General features: G+C 54.5%; 1 protein-coding gene across 1 annotated transcript in view; it reads left to right on the plus strand.

The window, feature by feature from the left end:
• The window catches only part of CDH22 (cadherin 22), a 68,595-nt gene that overhangs the window by 22,172 nt on the left and 27,771 nt on the right, over window positions 1-18,652 (plus strand). The window contains exons 3-6 of the mRNA XM_036245158.1: window positions 847-966; window positions 9,755-9,922; window positions 13,357-13,550; window positions 16,573-16,826. Of these exons, the coding sequence (XP_036101051.1) occupies window positions 847-966; window positions 9,755-9,922; window positions 13,357-13,550; window positions 16,573-16,826 (736 nt within the window). The remainder of the gene's footprint in view (window positions 1-846; window positions 967-9,754; window positions 9,923-13,356; window positions 13,551-16,572; window positions 16,827-18,652) is intronic.

Here is an 18,652-nt window from a genome sequence, read left to right on the forward strand (position 1 = left end):
CAATAACTTAATTGCCACTGTTTGATGGACTTTTATCCAATTTATACTCTCCCCTGCAGCCTACGTGCAGAGCATGAGAAGTGTGTGTGTCTGGGGGCGGGGACCATCTGGGCAGGGGTGGGGAGAGGCAAGGAGGGCACCAGGGCGACAGCCAACTACCTTCCCAAAGGGGAAGCTGGGCACTGCCATTCTCCTTCCCCAGGGACAAGGGACACTGGCTGAGCCCCAGTGAATTTGGTGGTCCTTCTGGGCTGCCCCCTCATTCCCGACTCCCCCATCCTAAAGCAGGACGGGGCTGAGGGAAGTGAGGGGGTGAGGGGTGTGCAGAGGAAGCAGGCAGAATTTCCTTGAGAAATCCGGAGGGGCCGGCGTGGATAGAAAGACCTCTGCTTTGGGAATAAGGTGCCTGGTTTCCAGTCTTAGCTCTAACTCTGACAGTCATGACCTTACCTGGTGACAATGACCATGAGCGCCACCCACTGAGAGGCGGCTCTGAGCCCCTTCTGCACTGGGAGTTTAGAAGGCATTTCCTCATGAACCAAGGACTAGGATTTTCCCCATTTTGCTGAAGAGGAGACTGAGGCTGCCTTCCATTGCCAGAGTCCTACAGCTGGGAGCCAGGGGACGGAGACTTGACTCCACGTTCATGCCTGTGTCGGGCACTACGAAGGCCCCCGGGCAGGAGGCAGGTGGGGACTCAGTGCCAGCATGGGGACTGCGAAGGAACTGCCTTCAATGACCTCCAGCCTGCGTCTCCTCTCACAGCTTCCTTAGGGGTAGGGGGGTGGGGAGGACAGGCTCAGCAGCCCCAGGTGACCCCTGTGTTGCTTGGTCCCCCGGGCCCAGGCACATCGGTGATGCAGGTGATGGCCTCGGATGCAGATGACCCGACGTATGGCAGCAGCGCTCGGCTGGTGTACAGCTTACTGGATGGAGAGCACCACTTCACGGTGGACCCCAAGACCGGTGAGGGGCGGGGCCGGGCTAAAGGGGCGGGGCCGCACGGGGCGGGGCCTGGCGGAGCCACAGGAGTGACGCAAGGGGGCGGAGGACCACAGCAGAGACATCTCCTCCCAGCTTTCTAACCACGGGGCACTGGGAGTAGGCAGAGGACACGGAAGCGTTTTGCCAGCTCCAGGAGACCAAGGGTCGAGGAGAGGGTGGGGCAGCGAGAAAGGAAGAGGGAAGGACTGAGAAACAAAGAATGGGGTGGGGGCACCTGCAAGACTCGCAGAGAAACAAAGGCAGGAGGCGGCCACCATGGGCGCCCCAAAGGACGTCAGAGGTCTGAACGAAGCAGCCCCTTGTCCTTGGAGCTAAACTGAGGCAGACGCGTCGTAAGTGTCGCTTGGGGGGGTCGCCTGGTGAAGGGCACCTCTCCCGCAGTCAGGAAAGCTCTGTTCAAAGGGCAGTCGTTGAGGATCTGACGGAAAGACAGAAACAGACTGTTAGGGAAGAGAGGAGTCTTTGCTTATTTACCCTTCCCCAACACCACCAAAGTGGGGGTGCAGCACCCCCACTCACCGTGCCCCACTTCACTCTGAGGCCAGAGCCCGGGTAAGTCTCTGAGGGGCCTGGCGAGAGTGGCAGGGAGGACAGGAGGAGACCAAGGCTCAGAGAAGCGAAGTGGCTCACTGGAGGTCACACAGCTAGGAGTGGCTGCCAGTTCCAGAGTTGGCGCTGTCACCGCCCCTGGGATAGGAGGGGACAAATGCTGTCCTGGGGCTCATAGTCAGGTGGGGGCAGGGCACAGGCATGGGCAATTGAGATTTAAGATGCGAGGTTCTCGGAGGCAGTAGCAGCATCTCCAAAGGATAAGAAGATCTTGGCCAGCCGGAGATTCAGAGAAGGGCATTCCAGGCAGAGGGCACGGTGCAGGCAAAACTCAGAGGAAGAGAACAGCCTGAGGCACGAGGGGAATTGTAAGCAACTCAGGACTGGAGAAGGGGGCATGTGGAGAAGTGATGTGGAGAGACTGGTAGGGGCCTGAGGTGCCCAGTGTAAGCCAGGTTGGAGAGCTAGGACTTTATTCTCAGGGATACGGAGAAGGGAGGAGTGTTTGATGGATTTGCATTTTGGGTTTTTGTTTGTGTTTGTTTTGTTTTGTTTGGAGAGGGATTGAGGAGTCCAGTCCATAAGCACTGTTATAATTGCATTTTCTTACACAAAATATCTTTATTTTTCTTCTTGCAAAACTAATCCATTTTAGAGAACATTCAAACATTAAAGAAAGGTTTAAAAGAAAGAAAGAAAGGAAAGAAGAAAGAAAGAGTGAGCATCCTACCACCAGCCCCAGTAATTGCAGCCCCAAAGGAAGCCACTGGGGGTGTATATCCTACAAGATCTTGGACTCATTCATTTGAAAACTAAGTTATTTTTTAAGTAGAAAATATATATCAAGGTTCAAAATTCAAAAAGTCCGAATGGGTATTTAGTGGAAATTCTTTACCCCTTCCAGTCCCCCAGCCATCCAGTCTGCGTCTCCAAGGCAACCAATGTAATTTTCTTGTGTATCTTTCCGGAGCTATTCTATACATGTACAAGAAAATAAGTACATGGATTTGTTTTATTTTTTTTTTTACACAAATGGTAGCTATAACATACTGTACACACTGCTTGCCTTTTTTGCTTACCAATACATCTTGAGGATTATTCCATATCAGTATATAAAGAGCTTTCTCATTCTTTTATTTAACAGCTGTTGTGTATACACAAAGATTTGTTTCACCAGTCCCCTATTGATGGACTTACGCTCTTTCCAATCTTTTGCTACAACGAACAATGCTACAGTGAATAACCCCATACATACATCATTTTTGTGCATGTGTGGTTATATCCACAGGATAATTTTCAGGAAGTGGAGAAGCTGGGTCAAAGAGCATGTGCATTTATTTGGGCTCTGGATAGATGATGTTAACATGTACCAAACTGCACTCCTGAGAGCCACATACAAGGGAGCTCGGTTCCCTTCCTCCTCACCAACACTGTGGGTTCATTGATGACTTTGAAGCAGGGAAGCGACATGCTCAGGTTTTCATTCTAACGAGATCCCTCGGGCTACTGCTGCATAGCATGGCTCAGAGACAGCGATTGAATTCAGGGAGACCCAGGAGCCTGGGGTGCCCAGCAGAGAGTCCCAAAGGACAAAACCCAAAGCCTGTGCCCCTTCTTGGCATCCACTCAGACTCTTTAACCTGCTTCTTCTGGTTAGGGGTCCAGAGATGATGTAGAATTGGTTGTGAGGGCTAGCTGAGTTGCTGAGGAGGGGTCTGAGGGCTAAGTGAGACCCTGAGAAGGGCAACCCTTGGAGGTCTAGGAAATATAAGAGACTGGAGGGAGGGAGGAACCCGGGAGTTCCTAACTTTGGGGCCAGGGATGGGTAGGGACTTTCTCTACAGAAACAGGAGGAATGTGGAGTAAGAAAACTAGGAGCTGTCCTGTGATCTGGTGCAGAGCTAATTACCTCAATTTTAACCATATTGGCTTTAAGATGAGAGAAGAGGAGGAAAGAACCATCTAGAACATCTAACAGGTTGTCTGAAACATGGACTTGAACCTCCAAGAATGGCTGGGGCTCTATAAACTCTGGTTTCCCCATGTCCACAGAGGGATAAGAATACCAGTTTCTCATGACTGTTGTGAGGATTCAATGGGAGAGTTCATTCATTCATTCATCAACTCCTCTTTTTTTTTTTAATGTCTTTATTTTTAGAGAGAGAGGAAGGGAGAGAGAAACATCGATTGGCTGCCTCCTGCACACCCCCTACTGGGAATTGAGCCCACAACCCAGGCATGTGCCCTGACAGGGAATCGAACCGGGACCTCTCAGTCCATGGGACAATGCTCAATCCACAGAGCCACACCAGCCGGGCTCGTTCAACAACTCGTTATTGAGTGCCTACTATGTGCCCGGCTCTGTTCTAATCTTTAGGAATGCTGCAGTAGGCAAGTCCAAGAGCCTGCCCTCAAGGGGCTTTTATTCAAGTTGGGAATACAGAACACAAGCATATAAACATACAACATAATGTCGAGTAGCAGTGAGTACTAGAAAGAAATATAAAACAGGGTAAGATGAAGCAATCAGGACAGGCCTTTGTGGGAGATGACTTTGGGGCACAGAGACCTGCATGAAGTGAGGGTGGGAGCCACTCATATCTAGGAGAGAGCTTGTAGGCCCGGGGCCAGCGAGTGTGTGAAGAGCTCAGTACAGTACTTGGTACTAAATGGAAACAAAGGGGAAGGGGGGGGGGGGGAGAAGGGGAAGGAGGAAGAGAAGGAGGAGGGGGAGGGGAAGGAGAAGAAAATGGAGGAGAAGACTGAGGAGGTTTCAGGGGGTGAGCAGGGGGAGGGAAAAGACTTTGAAATAAGGGAAGAGCCGGGACTGAGTCTGGGAGGCGCGGGGGGCGGGGGGGGGGGTGCAGATGAAGAGTCAGACTCCAGGAGAGTAAGGAGGACGTCCAGGTTCCAAGGAAGAGCATCTCCTACTGCAGAGGGCCTGGAGGAAGGGGGCGAGTGGGGAGCCAGGGAGCCTACAAGGGCAGGAAGAGTTAGTTCCCAAGAAGCCATGGAGTGGGCACCAGGCAAGGTGTCAATGGGGTCCTAGTTTTAGGGTCCCTCAACTTTCTCAGCCAGAAAGGATCTTTGTTGACATCTCCTAGAAAGAACCATGGTTCTCCTCCCCTTGCCGTTAGCCCCACTGCAGGAGCTGCCTGGTGCCTTTCCCAGCCCGGCTCCATTTCCCCAGCCAGGAATATTCCCGGTGCCGGTCTATATTTAGCAGCTGCTGCGAGGTACAGTCTGTTCTCACTGTGCAGAGAGCAGGGAGCAGAGCCTGAATGGGCCTGAGAGGAAGGTGTGAGGGACGGGAGGGGGGGGTGTGCCACGAGGCCCAGTGCCAGAGGAGAAATTAACGCGTGTGTTTTAAAGGCCAGGCCTGCCAGCAAGCCCCCCACCGGGGCAACAGGGATGGCATTTTCTGTCTAATGAGGCATCGCTCGGGCTCCAGGGCCCCTTCTGCGGCATTTGGAGGGGACAGCAGGGGTGGCGAGGACAACAGCTGGAACCGGGGAAGATAGGAGAGGAGGCTGCAGGGAGCCATGGCCAGGTTCTAATTCCCAGCCCCACCCACCGCAACCCCAGTAAGAAGAGAGAGACTGGCTCCCAGACTTCAAGATAGTCGCTGAAAATTATCAGGTGGGCCAGAGGTACCTGTTTTCCTGGGGAGGGATGAAACTGACCTTTGCTGAGCACCTGCTAAGTGGCAGATCCTGGGGCTGGTTTCTGCCCTCATGGGGCTTCTGTTCCAACAGAGAAGCCAGCAACAAATAGACAACTACACCCAGGCTGTGTGAGGTGGGACAGAGTCTGTGGGAGTAAGTCAGGCAGTCAAAATGTTTATTGAACATTTACTATGTGCCAGACCCTATCGATAAGATGATGAGCAAGGCCAGCGTGGATCTCTGCCCTCATGGAACTTATTTATGGGGTACCCAGCCCAAGACTTGAGGAGGGGGACCAGCGAGGCATCTCCAAAATGTGAGACCTGCTGCTGGAAGCTTTGTCTCATTTCATCCTCCCAACTGCCCTGTCAACTGGGTGTCCCCATTTTACAGAATAGGAAACTGAGGTTCAGAGAGACTCAAGAATTTGCCCAAGGTCAGACAGCATACAAAAGGTGGAAAGAAGCCTTGAACCCTGTCTGTCTGACTCCAAAGTCCCTCCTTTTTGTACTGCCTCGTATCTGACTCTGTAGCCCCTGCACATAGTAGGCCCTCAGAAAGGGTTCACTAAATGAGTGAATGAATTTGCAGAGCCAGATTGCAAGGACACCTTCACAGGCTGATGTGGAAGTTTTACTCTAGCCACCCCCCCCCCCCCGCCCCGGAAGTGCACTAGCCTCCAGGATGCTTCTCCCAGCATGGGGAGTGGGGAGTAGATTCGAGTAGATTTCTTGTTAATTCCTCCCATCCCTCAACTGGCCTCAGAGTTAAGAGACTTTGCCCACCTCCCGCCCCTTAAAACTGGGCGGGTCTCGTGGCTGCTTTGGCCAATAGGATGTAGCAGAGGTGATGTTCTATGCATTCCCAGATTAGGGTTTAAGAGTCACGAAGCTTTCACTCTCTCCTGGAAAGTGGTCCAGGAACCTGGTCCTGGGCCGGCCTGTAAGGGAGCCAGCCAGCCTGCTGGAGGAGTGGAGAAGGTCCTGCCGACAGCCAGGGTCGACAGCCAGAGCCGTGCGGGAGGCCGTCTGGGGCCTTGCGCCGCTGACCCCCAGTTAGATGCAGCGGCATGAGTGTGCCCAGGAGAGGAGCGGCCGGACTCAATCTCTCTCAGCGGATCTACTGCCAAGGAACAAACTGGCCCGAAGGCGGTGGCTTAATGCAGCACTGATTGATTATTTGTCATAATTCTGTGGGTTTGTTGGTCACTCACAGGTGACAGTCAGCTGGCAGGGCTGGGCCTGGCCCTCCAGGGCTCCCTTCCTGGGCCCCTTTCTTCCCGGGCCTCTTCCATGGTGGTCTCGGGGTTCCAAGAGGTCAGGCCCCAGGGCTCAAGGGCTGATCAAGCCTCTGCTTTTGTCACACTTGCTGATGTCCCATTGGCCAAAGCAAGCGGCATGGCCCAGGCCAGAGTCAGTGTGGGAAGGGATGGCCCGGGGCATGGATTGCGGGAGGTGTGGTTCACTGGGAGCTGTTACCATCGCAACCGAGGGAAACCCTGAGGCAGGGCCCAGAGGTACTCTGTCCCCTGCGTACCCACCTCCCAGTCACCCAGAGATGGCGCCTGATACACTCAAGGCTTCGTCACCAGTTTCCAAAACAGACGAGTTCAGGGTCCCCAGTTCCGGGCCAGCGGGGAGGCCAGCCTCAGGAGCATGGCTCCTCACCCACAGTGTGGCCCTCAGCCAGACCCCTGCCCCGACCCCCACTCGGAGCTGGGGTTGCTGAGCTTTTGTAAACAAGCTCATAGAGGCACAGCACCCCCAAGTCCCCTTAGCAGCCGCTCTGCCTTCGGTGAGATCCCAGATGATGAGCGACCGTCCGAAGCTTGGCACAAAGTAACTGCTCAGCCAGTCAGCTCCCCTGCCTGCCTTTCCACGCGGTTCCCTCAGGGTCCCCCACTACCAATCTGCCCATCTGCCCTCTCCTTTCCTCCCTGCCGCCACCTTTCTTCTCCCCTTCCTGTCCCTCTGCCTCTCTGTTGTCTGTGGGAACGTCTGTTCCACTGTTTCTTTTTGTTTCTCTCGAGGTCTCTGTCTCTCTGTCGATCTGTCCCTCTCACTGTCTCCTCCTGGGTGTGATTTCTCTCTGGCTTTACCATTCCCCTCTTCCCCTTTCTCTTTTTCTGTCTCTACAGGTCTCCTTCCCTCCCTGTGTCCCTCTCCTCCCCCTTCTCTACCTGTGTCTCCATGTGTCTCTCTCGTCCTCTCTGCTACCCACCCCCCGCCAGAGGCAGAGGACCCAACAGGCCCACCTTCCCAGGACAGCCCCCGCTGTCAGGGCTGACAGACCCTGGGCCCTGCCCCGTCCCTAGAAGGGCGCCCCTCACAACCACAGTGTCGAGGTGCAGAATGTGGGGGGTAGGTCAAGAAGGGCCTGCTGCATGATTGGAACAAATGGCTTGCCTGATTAAGATGGAGAAGAGCAAGAATATTCCGGGGGCTGACAGGACCACATAAGTAGCATCCCTCTGTCAGGGGCCTGGCTCTGCCCTTATCCTGGGCGGTGGATGGGGCAGGGGATAGAGGCAGGCGAGGCAGGGATCCTCCTTCCTTACACCATGCCAGCAGAGCACCTGCCTGAATCCTGGCTGTGCGCCTCCCACATGGGAGACCTTGGACAAGTCCTTCGCCTCTCTGTGCCTCCATCTCCCCAGCTGTAAAATGAGGGTAATCACAGCACCTTCCTCATAGGGTAGTGAGAAGATTAAATGAGACCATTCACTTTAGGTGCTTAGCACAGTGCCAGGTACAGAGTACGTGCACCTCAGTGTCAGTGACTGTCACTGTCACATGGGATTCTCATGAGATGAAACTCCGCACCAGTGATTCTCAACTGATTTTGCCCCCAGGGCTCTTTGACAATGTTTGAAGACATTTTTGTTGGGGTTGGTGGGGAGGGGGCTGGTCCTGGCGTTTAGGAGGTAGAATTGTCCTGCCAAAATGTCCATAATGCCGAGTTTGAGCAATCTTGTTCCTTAGGGAGGTATTATGGTCCCATTTTACAGATGAGGATGCTGAGTTTCAGAGAGGTGAAGGGATTCGCTCAAGTCACATGGCCCAAAATGGGCAGATCCGGGATTGATCCCAAGTTAATCTGCTTCCAAGACTCCCCTGTCCTTGGGGAGACCTGTTCCGACAAAGAAAGGGACAGGAGGGGGCCTATAAGAGAAGCCTCGAAGGCCACTAAGAGAGGGTCTGTGTGACCCTTGTTAGATAGAGTACACATGCCATTTCTCCATGTGGTTCCACAACAGCAGGGCCACCCCCTGAGCACCCCCACCCAGCTCCCCAGCTACACATGCAAATACACACACGCTGCAGCCTCTTCTCCCGTTCCACTGCCTTTATTGGAGTCTGGAGGCTACTTGGGGACATCAGGACTCAGAGATTGGGTTTTATGGGGCGCATCATGGGGCTGCTGGTGCATGACTCCACCTGGTGCTCAGGCCCTGGGTACCACCTGTCACCACCTGGCTCGGCAGGTTGGAGCGAGTCATGGGGGGCAGCTCTGAATGCCTCATCGACTCCCCGCTCCACCCTCATCTCCCACTGGCAGAGAGACGAGCCTTCCCTCAGCAGAATTCATCTTGCAGTCACCCCATTCCCGTGCCCCTCCACCCCCGCATCCATTAACAGCTTGAAGAATCGTCTGTTCGGCCATTAGCTGGTGCCCGGACAGAGAATCGGCCGCCAGGCTGGGGGCCAGGGGGTGACGTACTCGTGGAGGGGTGTGCGTGAGAATGAGTGTGTGTTAGTGTGCAGGAGTGTCTGTGACCACACAAGTGTGCTTATGTGTGCAGCACGGAAGCGTGTGAGACATACCTAGTGTGTGTACAGGCCAGGTGACTCAGAGTGAGTGTACCCGCGCGTGGGGCGAGCCCAGGTCACTCTGTTCAGCACTCGCCAAACTGCTGCTCCGCGCCTGGCTCTGGGCCAAGTGCCACCGACAGAGAGGCGATCGGGCACAGGCCAGGCTCCCTCAGGGAAGACCAGGGCTCATCCTAACATGGGGAAACTGAGGCCCCAAAAGTGGGACGGGTTGCCCAGAGAGGGTCACACACGTGGCCGGTTCTAGTCCCTATGGCTCTTTTTAGTAAACCAGATAGTCCGTTCTGTTGCTTCTGGGTGGTGTGTGAGTGTGTATGTTTGAGAATGCTTGTATGTGTGTATTTTTGGAAGTATGTGTGTGAGTGCATATGTGTGTTTGAGAGTAGGTGCGTGTTCGTGTGTCTGTATATAAGTGTGTGTGTTTGTGTTTGAAAGTGTGTATGAGTCTGATAGCTGTGTGCATGTGTAGGTGTGATAGAGCACTGTGTGTGAGTGTGTGGAGTACTGAGTGTGAGTTCTGCGCAAGCTTATGAGTCTATCTGTATGAGCACATGGGGGGGCTGCTGAGCCCTGCACCATGGCCATGACTGCGTCTTCCGCACTCCCCTCCTGAACCTGAATGAGCCAGCCTCTGCCTGTGGAGGGTCTCCATGTCAGCTAGCAGCCGATGTGGGCATCCCGGGCCTCACCCTCCCTCGCCCACAGGCGTGATCCGGACAGCGGTGCCCGACCTGGACCGTGAGAGCCAGGAGCGCTATGAGGTGGTGATCCAGGCCACAGACATGGCGGGCCAGCTGGGCGGCCTCTCGGGCTCCACAACTGTCACCATCGTGGTCACCGATGTTAATGACAACCCACCCCGTTTCCCACAGAGTGAGTAAGGCCTTCCCAGAAGGAGGGGGCAACATCCGTTTGTCTGTCTGTTAGTCCATCCAAGCCATCCCCTGACCCCAAGTTCCCTATGGCTTCCCGCCAAAAGGACTCCCGTCTGTCTGTCTGTCTGTCTGTCTGCCCATCCAAGCCAGCCACTTACCCCCAGAGGAGGGCCCCAAAGTTGTCTGATTTTCCATGCATCCAAGTAACACGGTTACCTTCCCACCCCTCACCTGCCCACGGTGAATTCCCATCTGTCCACCCAGCCCACCCCTCATGGCCCGTGCACACACCCCTGTCCTGATTGTCACACGTGATCTGCCACTGACCCAAGCTTGCAAAGGAGTGGGGGGCGAACATCGGGATATAGAAAGAGGCTGCAGCCATACTCAGGCCAAGGGACACCATAATTGTGCCCAGAGAAGCTGAGGTCTGGAGTGACAGGTGTCTCCCTCCTCCTCTGAGCCTGGAGGACAGGACTCTGTACTTCTGAATTACGGGGCCTTTCTCCTGGCACAGCAGATGGTGGGGGTTATCTGGCCTAGTCCCCCACCTCTCTATCAGCCCAGCTAGCCCCTCTGTCCCAGGCTCAGGCCGAGAGCTATGCCATGCTACTATGCCATGCTGGGGGGAAGCTGCGGAGGCTGGCAGAGACTAAATGCCGCAGGGAGCTGGGCTGATTCCTATCTGTCGAGTCATTACTCAAGGTCTGCTGCTCTCACATTAGGCCCCGCCACAGGGGACTGACCCCCAGGAGATAAGGGAATCCAATCCCTTAGCTCAGAGCGCAGCGTCATCTCGGCCTAGCGCCTCAGCCCAGACACGAGCAGGGTGGGCAGTCACCAGGGAGCCTGGCACAGAAGTCAGCCCACCGCCCGCTGCCCCAACCCAAGCACCAAGGAGGAGGGTGGGAGTCACCCAGTCTTCTGCCCAGTTGTGCCAGACTCTGCCAGATCTGAGCTGGAAGGGGTGAGACAGAAAAGGCACTGGGCCCCAGGAAAACTCGTTCATCCATTCGTTTTTGCGTTCTTTATTTATTTCTAGCATTTCTTTATTGTGAACTACAGCACACAAACCGAAGGCCATCGGTGTAAAGCAAACACTCCTGGAACCACCAGTCAGGACCCCAGAAGCCCCCCCCCCCACGTCCTCTCCTGATCGTAACTTCTCTCCCACTCTTCCTCCAGAATTAGCCAGAATCTGTCTGCTCTTGTGATCTTCACCTCCTCGCTTTTCCTCCGGGTCAACGCACACCTGTGTGTGCAACCCCTAACACAGTTTCAGTTCATCTGTACATCTAAATGGAATCGTACCACACAGAGTGTTTGTCCTGCTACTCTGCCTCTCAAAATGATGCTTGTGAAATCCTGTGTTGTTCCTTGTGGCTGTGATCCCTTCATTTTTATTGCTGTATAGTAGTCCATGGTTTCGCTATTCGACTGTTGATGGACAGTTGGGATGTTGCCTGTGTGAGGCTGTTATGGAGGCGACTGCCTGGAACACTGTGGCATGTCTTCTAGTGCCACTGTGCACACAGTTCTCAGTGCAAGCACAGAGGAGCGGGACAGCTGGCTCACGAGATAGGCTCATCTTCAACGTCACTAAATAAAGCCAAACTGCCGTCCCCCATGAAGAAATGCACGTGTCCATTGTAGTACATCCTCACTAGCGCTTGGCCTTGTCAGATTCTTTCATTTGCGTTAATCTGGTGAGTGTATACCGGTAACTCATGCTGCTTTTCATTCATTCACTCACTAGTCACTCACACATTTCTTTTATGTGACAGCCTGGTGTTCTGCCAGGCATTGAGAATGCGTGATGAATAAGAGATGCGGTCCCTACCTTTCAAGAGAGAGAGAATGAGAATAAACAGAGTAATGAGTAACAGGGAAATGCAGTGATCCTTACACTGGGATGTGCCTGGGGACCCTAGGCACACAGGAGCAGAACCTGGGGGTCTGGGAGGTTCCCTGGAGGAGGTAACATTCTGTGAGACTAAAGGGAGAGTGGGAATTGCGAGGCAAAGGCAGGGAGGAGAATACAGAGTGGGAATGCCTAGAGGTGAGACAGAGCAAGTCATATTTAAGGAATTACAAGAACTTCAGCCTGGCTGAGGCTAGAGTGGGGGTGGAGAGTAGAGGGGTGAGGCTGCAGATGTCAGCGGGAGCCAGGCAGCAAGCTTCTCGTAGGGCGAGCCGAGGGGCTCACACAACTCCATCCCAAGTGCAGTGGGGAGCTACGTGAGGGTTAAAGCAGAGACGTGACGTGATCAGCGGTGTTTCAGAGACAGAGCCTCCCAGCTACTGTGTGAGAATGAACCAGAGGGACCCAGTCCACTCAGGGGGAATCCAGACCTGTGTGGGGACCCCAAGAGATAACGCCCACCTCCACAGCCCCTGCTTTATCCACACTGGCCCGTCATGTAGCAAATCACTCTCAGCTCTGAGAGGAGGGGAGGGTGCTGTTGCGTTCCATCTGACCGCATTTCTTCTGGTCTTCCATCTGCTTCGCCCCTGTAGCCACAACAGTCATCTTGCCATTCTTCAAACACGCCAGGCATTGCACCCACCTCAGGGCCTTTGCACCTGCTGCTTCCGCTGTCTGGAATGCTCTTTCCCAAATATCTGCTTGGCTCAGCCTTTTGCAAAAATGCCATCTTCTCAGCGAGGCCTTTCTTGATCACCCTATTTAAAACCCCTTCTTCGTTCTTCTCCAAAGTGCCCATCATCGTCTGACATCTGCATGTCTCACTGATGGGATTGTTTAGTGTCTTTCTCTTCCCATTAGGAGGAAAGCACTGTGAGAACTGGGATGTTGGTCTGTTTTGCTTTTTGCTGTAACCCTAATGCCTCAAACTGCATTTGGAACATCATAGCTGCTCAATAAATAAGCAGAAATGAAGGGATCAATGTCAACAGAAGAAGCAGCATAAAGCCCCGCCATTTTAATACAATTTGTTCCATTTACTGAGTAGCTTCCATGCGCTAGGCCGTGTACTAAGCGTTTTACGGGCATCGTCATCTAAGTTAATCATGATAACAACGCTGTTAGGAAGACACTGTTGTTATTCCCTTTCTACAGATGAGGGATTCAAGGCTCAGGATTACACAGCCAGCACTGACTCCAGAACTTCAGCCTTGACCATGGTTCTCTTCTCTCACCCTTACTGGGCAGATGGGGAAACTGAGGCCCAAAGAACTGGAGGCACGTTCCCAAATTAATCAGTAAACAAAGCCAGGGTCGGGTTTAGGACCCTCCTCTTCGTACTATCTCCCACATTTCTGCAGAGGATACACCTCTCTCAGCACCGTCTTGGACAGGCCGGGAGCCCCTTGCAGACATTGCCCTCCCTGGAGCCCATCCGAGTCCCCATTTTCTCCCCTAGAGCTGGAGGAAGCTGCCCCCCTCCCTGCTCACAGCCGTATCCCCTACAGAGATGTACCAGTTCAGCATTAAGGAGTCGGCCCCCATAGGCACAGCCGTGGGACGCGTGAAGGCCGAGGACTCAGACGTGGGCGAGAACACGGACATGACTTACCACCTCAAAGAGGAGAGTGGCACCGGCGGCCATGTGTTCAAGGTCACCACAGACAGCGACACCCAGGAGGCCATCATTGTAGTACAGAAGGTACAGCTGCCCCAGGAGGGATGGGGGGGGCAGGCCCTAGGGGGTGGAGCCAAGGAGGCCTCTGACAGCCAAATACACCCACCCCGCTCCACCCCAGGGATAGTCTACAGAGACCTGGGACCAACCTGGGAAAACACAGATGGTTTCACTCCCGTTTTACAAATCAGAAGATCCATTTTACAAATGAGAAAATGAGGCACAGGGAGGTTAAGCGATTTGTCCAAGGTTGCACAGCTAGTTGTCAGAGCCAGGATTCAATCCAGATTTGAATCCGTGCTTTTTTTTTTTTTTTTATCCTCACCTGAGGACACCTTTCCATTTTTGTTCAGATAGAGTGGGAGGGAGAGAGAGAGAGAGAAACAACGACGTGAAAGGGACATATCGAATGGCTGCCTCCTGCACAACCCCAACCGGGGCCGGGGACAAACTGCAACCGAGGTACGTGCCCTTAGCGGGAACCGAACCCGGGTCTCTCCGGACCACAGGCCAACGCTCTAACCGCTGAGTCAAACCGGCCAGGGCGAATCCATGCTTTTAATCACTGCAAAGTGCTACTTCAACTACATACCCGGACCTTTACCTGCTTCATTTCCTTTAATCCTCACCTTTCCCTCTGAAGAAGACACCATTGTGTGCATTTTCCACATGAGAAAATGGGCTTAGAGAGGTAAAGGGACTTGCCCAAGGTCACGCCTAGAAGGGGTAGAGTTGGGATTTGAACCCAGGTCTTGTGACTCAAAGTTCTCTCTTTCCTGAGCCGAACCACCTTTCTCTCCCCCTGGCTTGCCCAGAAACCAGAAACCCAAAGTGAAAACAGTGATCCCTAGAGGATGACGGTGGAGGTCAAATAAATAAGCAAAATCCATTTTCCAGGACATGGTCATGGGCTCGGCAACTCAGGGTTTGCAGGCCTCTGAGACTGTTCGCTCCAACCCTGCAGAGGTCTGAATCCCCTGCACTGGCTCTCAGAGGGTTGTAGACCTTTATACACCTTCAGGGACAGGATGCTCACTCCCTGTCATTGTCCAGCTCTTCCTCCTCCCATTTAGCCAGAATCTGTCTCCCTAAATCTGTTCCTATCAGCCTGAGCTCTGCCTTCTGAGACCCACAGAAACATCTGCTCCTAATGATCCCCTAATGATCCTTCATTCACTCAGTAGGTACATTAGGACCCACTCCCTAGCTGGCCTTGGGGGTGTGAGCACAGAGAAAACCGCCAGTTTCCTCATCTACTTCCCAGAGGATAATAATGTGATAGCTGATACTTATAATAAAGTATTTACAATGTGCCAGGCACCCTTCACCTGCTTGCCACGTATTAACTCATTCCATCCCTACAGCAGCTCTCTTCATAGGCCCTGAGAAGTTCAGTCATTTGCAGCCAAGGTTATGAATCTTGCAGAGCAGAGTAGGGATGTGGGCCCAGGCAGTCTGAGTCTGTCTCCAGAATCCACACTTTTCAGCAAAATGTGGTTTTCCGTCTTCTGATCTCACTGTACAGTGAGTATCCTCACTGTCAGATGAGCCCATTTCACAGATGGGGAACCGGAGACCCAGAGAGGCACAGCATCACAGAGCAGTAGAATCAGGCTCCATCCCCAGCCCGGGACTTCAGCATAGCACCTGCTTGCTCTGAGCCCCAGTGCTGCTCCTCTCCTCCCGCCCAGCCCCCCCCCCCCCCCCCCCAGCTGCAGCCCTGGACCTAAGGTGCCTCTCTGGCTCGGTGCTGGCTCAGGGCGCAGGGCCCTGCCTGATTGATGACCTGGCTCCAGAACTCATCGCTCATTCTCTGGCCAGGCCACTGCCTGCCTCCCTGCATCCTGATTTCTCAGGCAACAGGAAGGAGGTGGCAATTTTTGCTGCTGGAAAAAGTGAGGGTGGGAAGTTCTGAGAGGAAGGGCGGGTCCCTACACACAGGACAGATCTCTAGGAAGGTCACCCTTGTACTCAGATAGCTCCCCGACCCCGTGCAACTGAGGTGCCTGCAGCCCCCCCCACCGCAGTACCCTCTGCCTTCTCACCTCGTGGCACATAAACTAATTACTGAAATTCAGCCGCACGCCAAACAACGTGATATTTTTTGCCGATCCGATAAAAATAAACAGGCATCATTTTGATTCCTTCACACCGGACGGCCATCGTTGTGTTTTGGCCGTTGTCATTTCTTTTTTAGGTGACAGTCTAAGGGAAAAGAGGTCAGTGCCCCTGACTCAATAGTCAGGCGTTGCATGTTTTAAAAATTCTTGCGGGGCACCGGTTGGAAATCCCTGCTGTAAGGCATTGTCTTTAGGAGGCCAGAGCCAACACACGGCCATGGAGCTCATTCATCAGAGGGTCACCAGTTAGCATCCCGATGAGAAGCAAGGCTCAGCGTGGGTTTACCCAGATCTCCACGAAAGCTCTAAGGCAGCCTGGCTTATCGGGCTCAAGGCGCATTAGTTGCTGCCGCCTGTGTACCAGGGAATATTGCATTTAATCCTCCCAACTGAGGCCCAGAGAGAGGTTAAACAGACTGCCCCCAGCACACAGCTGGCCAGCAGCAGGCCCACTGCCCTTCCCCTTGCGGGGTAAGGGCCAGGGCATGGGAGCCGCACCGCCCGGGGTCGAATCCCGCCTCTGCCAGTAACCCCTGCTAAGTGATCTGCGGCAAGTTACAGATTTCTGGACCTCGGTTTCATGTGTAGACTGAGATAACAATACAAGCCTCTGAGGGGTGTTGTAAGGTTAGATAAGTTAATATGTTTAAAGCTCTGGCACCTTGCAAGCGCTCTATAAATTAATAAATTAATGACATGCCCCCACATACTGTGCTGAGTAGCAAAAGTCAGGATGTCAATACTGTTAGCCCCAGTGGCTGTGCGTCCCCAGGAGAGCGGGTCCTACAGGCCCCACTGTCTTCACCCAGGGGGTTGGTCGGAGTCTGCAGTGACCTTGGGCCAGCCCCTCCCGCTCTGGGCCTGCCTCCCGCCTGGGACCCGTCAGCGCCCCAGCCCACCCACCAGCCCTCTGCTTCCTCCTCCAGCGCCTGGACTTCGAGTCCCAGCCCGTCCACACCGTGGTCCTGGAGGCCCTCAACAAGTTCGTGGACCCCCGCTTCGCTGACCTGGGCACGTTCCGGGACCAGGCGATCGTGCGCGTGGCGGTGACTGACGTGGACGAGCCCCCCGAGTTCCGGCCGCCCTCCGGCCTCCTGGAGGTGCAGGAGGACGCGCAGGTGGGCTCCCTGGTCGGCGTGGTGACTGCGCGGGACCCCGACGCCGCCAACCGGCCCGTCCGGTGAGACCCCCGCCCGGGGCCGACGCCTGCTGCCTGCTGTCCAGCCACCGCCACGCCCGTACTGCGGGCGCGGGGGAGGGGACCCGGGTGGGAGGGAAGGGAGAAGTTGGTGTGGGGGAGGGGAGAGAGATGGACACAGCTGGAGTTCTGGGATAAAGGAAGCAGATGTGAGGACGGACAGAGACAAGGGACTCAGGACAAGGAGGGAGAACCAAGTGAGACAGACACAGCAGGGTGAGCGGGTCAGGCTGGGTCCTCCGCTGCCCGCATGCGCCCCCTCCTGCTCTCAGCCGGTCCATCTAGGCCCGACTCCCCAGGTCCACTGTCCTGCCCACCTCTTCCTCTCCACAACTTCCGGATCACCACTGGACACCGCAAACTCGTGTTCGGGACGGAGCTCCTGGTCGCTCCATAAAAAGAAAAACAAAATCCCACTCCTTTCTTTCAGTTGTTCCATCCAAAATGTTGGTGACGTCTCCCCTGCAGTCCTTCACACCTCCCCCCAAGCGCAGCAGACTGTCATCTCCACTTTAAAAACAGATCCAGAATCTGACCTCCCCACCCCCACCCCCCATGGCTACCTCAGCTACCTTGCGGCCAGGCCACCTCTTTCTCTCGCCTGGATTATCAGTTGTCTGCTGGTCTCCCTGCCTCTGCCCTCACCCCTCTGTAATCTAGATTCTGCACAGGAGCCAGATTGAAACTGCGCAAGTGTAAACCAGAGCCCAGCCCTCCTCTGCCCAAAGCCCTCCAAAGGCACCTCTCGGGCTCAGAATAAAGAGCAAGTGACCCCAACCCAGTGATGAGACCTCACTGCAAACTCCTCAGACCTCACCCCCACTCCCCGCCTTCCCCTGGTTCACTCTGCTCGGCCACACTGACCTCCTCACAGCTCCACACTTCACCAGGCTCACCTCTGCCTCAGGGCCTTTGCAACTGCTGATCCCTCCGCCCAGAATGTTCTCCCCTTAATGTGCCCATAGTGTGTCCTCTCACTTCCTCCAAGTCTCTGCTCAAGAGTGAGGCCTTCTCAGTGAGTCCTCCCCTAACCACCCTTTAAAAAATGTCAACCCCTCCCCAACTCCCAACCCCTGGCCCCAACCCTCCATATCCCCTTTCCTCATTTCTTTGTCCTCATTAGCCTTCTTCACGATCTGATAACACCTTGCCTGATTTCTAATTATTTCGTCTCTCTCCCGGACACAACAAGCTCCATGCGGGTAAGGATTCATGTCTCTGTATTCACCACTGTATCCTCAGGGTCTTGCCCGACGCCCGGCACTCAGTGGACACTCACTGAATGCGCGGTGAGTGAATGAAATGTAAAAGCAGAAAGACTGAGAAAGACACAGAGATGCGGATAGGCCAACGATGAGGAAGAGATCCGAGAGGGGCGAGTGGGTAGAGAGGACAAGAGTAGCTGAGAGAAACAGAGGGACCTGCCTGGCAGTGTGGAAACACACCAGTAGAGAGAGGCAGAGCAGGGATGGAGACCGGAGGATGGGGGAGGGGGTGCTGCAGCATGGTTGGTGTCCCTGGAAGGGCTTGGGGGCTGCAGGGGTTGGGGAGCCCCTGACTGTGGCTTCTGCTTAAGAAGGTCAGACAGAACAGAAAGGGAAAGGTTGCAGGAGAAGCTGACCCAGAGGAGGTCAGGGGTGGAGGGAATGGCTACTACTGGGCGGATGGGCATGTTTCTGGAGCCCTGCCTCCTCCCTGGAGCCCCTGTATGTGGTCAGCGAATGACATCTGAGCCCGCTGTGTGCCCGGCCGTGCTGAGCATTGGAGAGCGTGCAGGGAAGTTAGTCTGACACAGGTCCCGTCGTCAT

This window comes from Molossus molossus, unplaced genomic scaffold (genome assembly GCF_014108415.1).
Source record: "Molossus molossus isolate mMolMol1 unplaced genomic scaffold, mMolMol1.p scaffold_m16_p_6, whole genome shotgun sequence".
NCBI classification, from domain to species: Eukaryota; Metazoa; Chordata; class Mammalia; order Chiroptera; family Molossidae; genus Molossus; species Molossus molossus.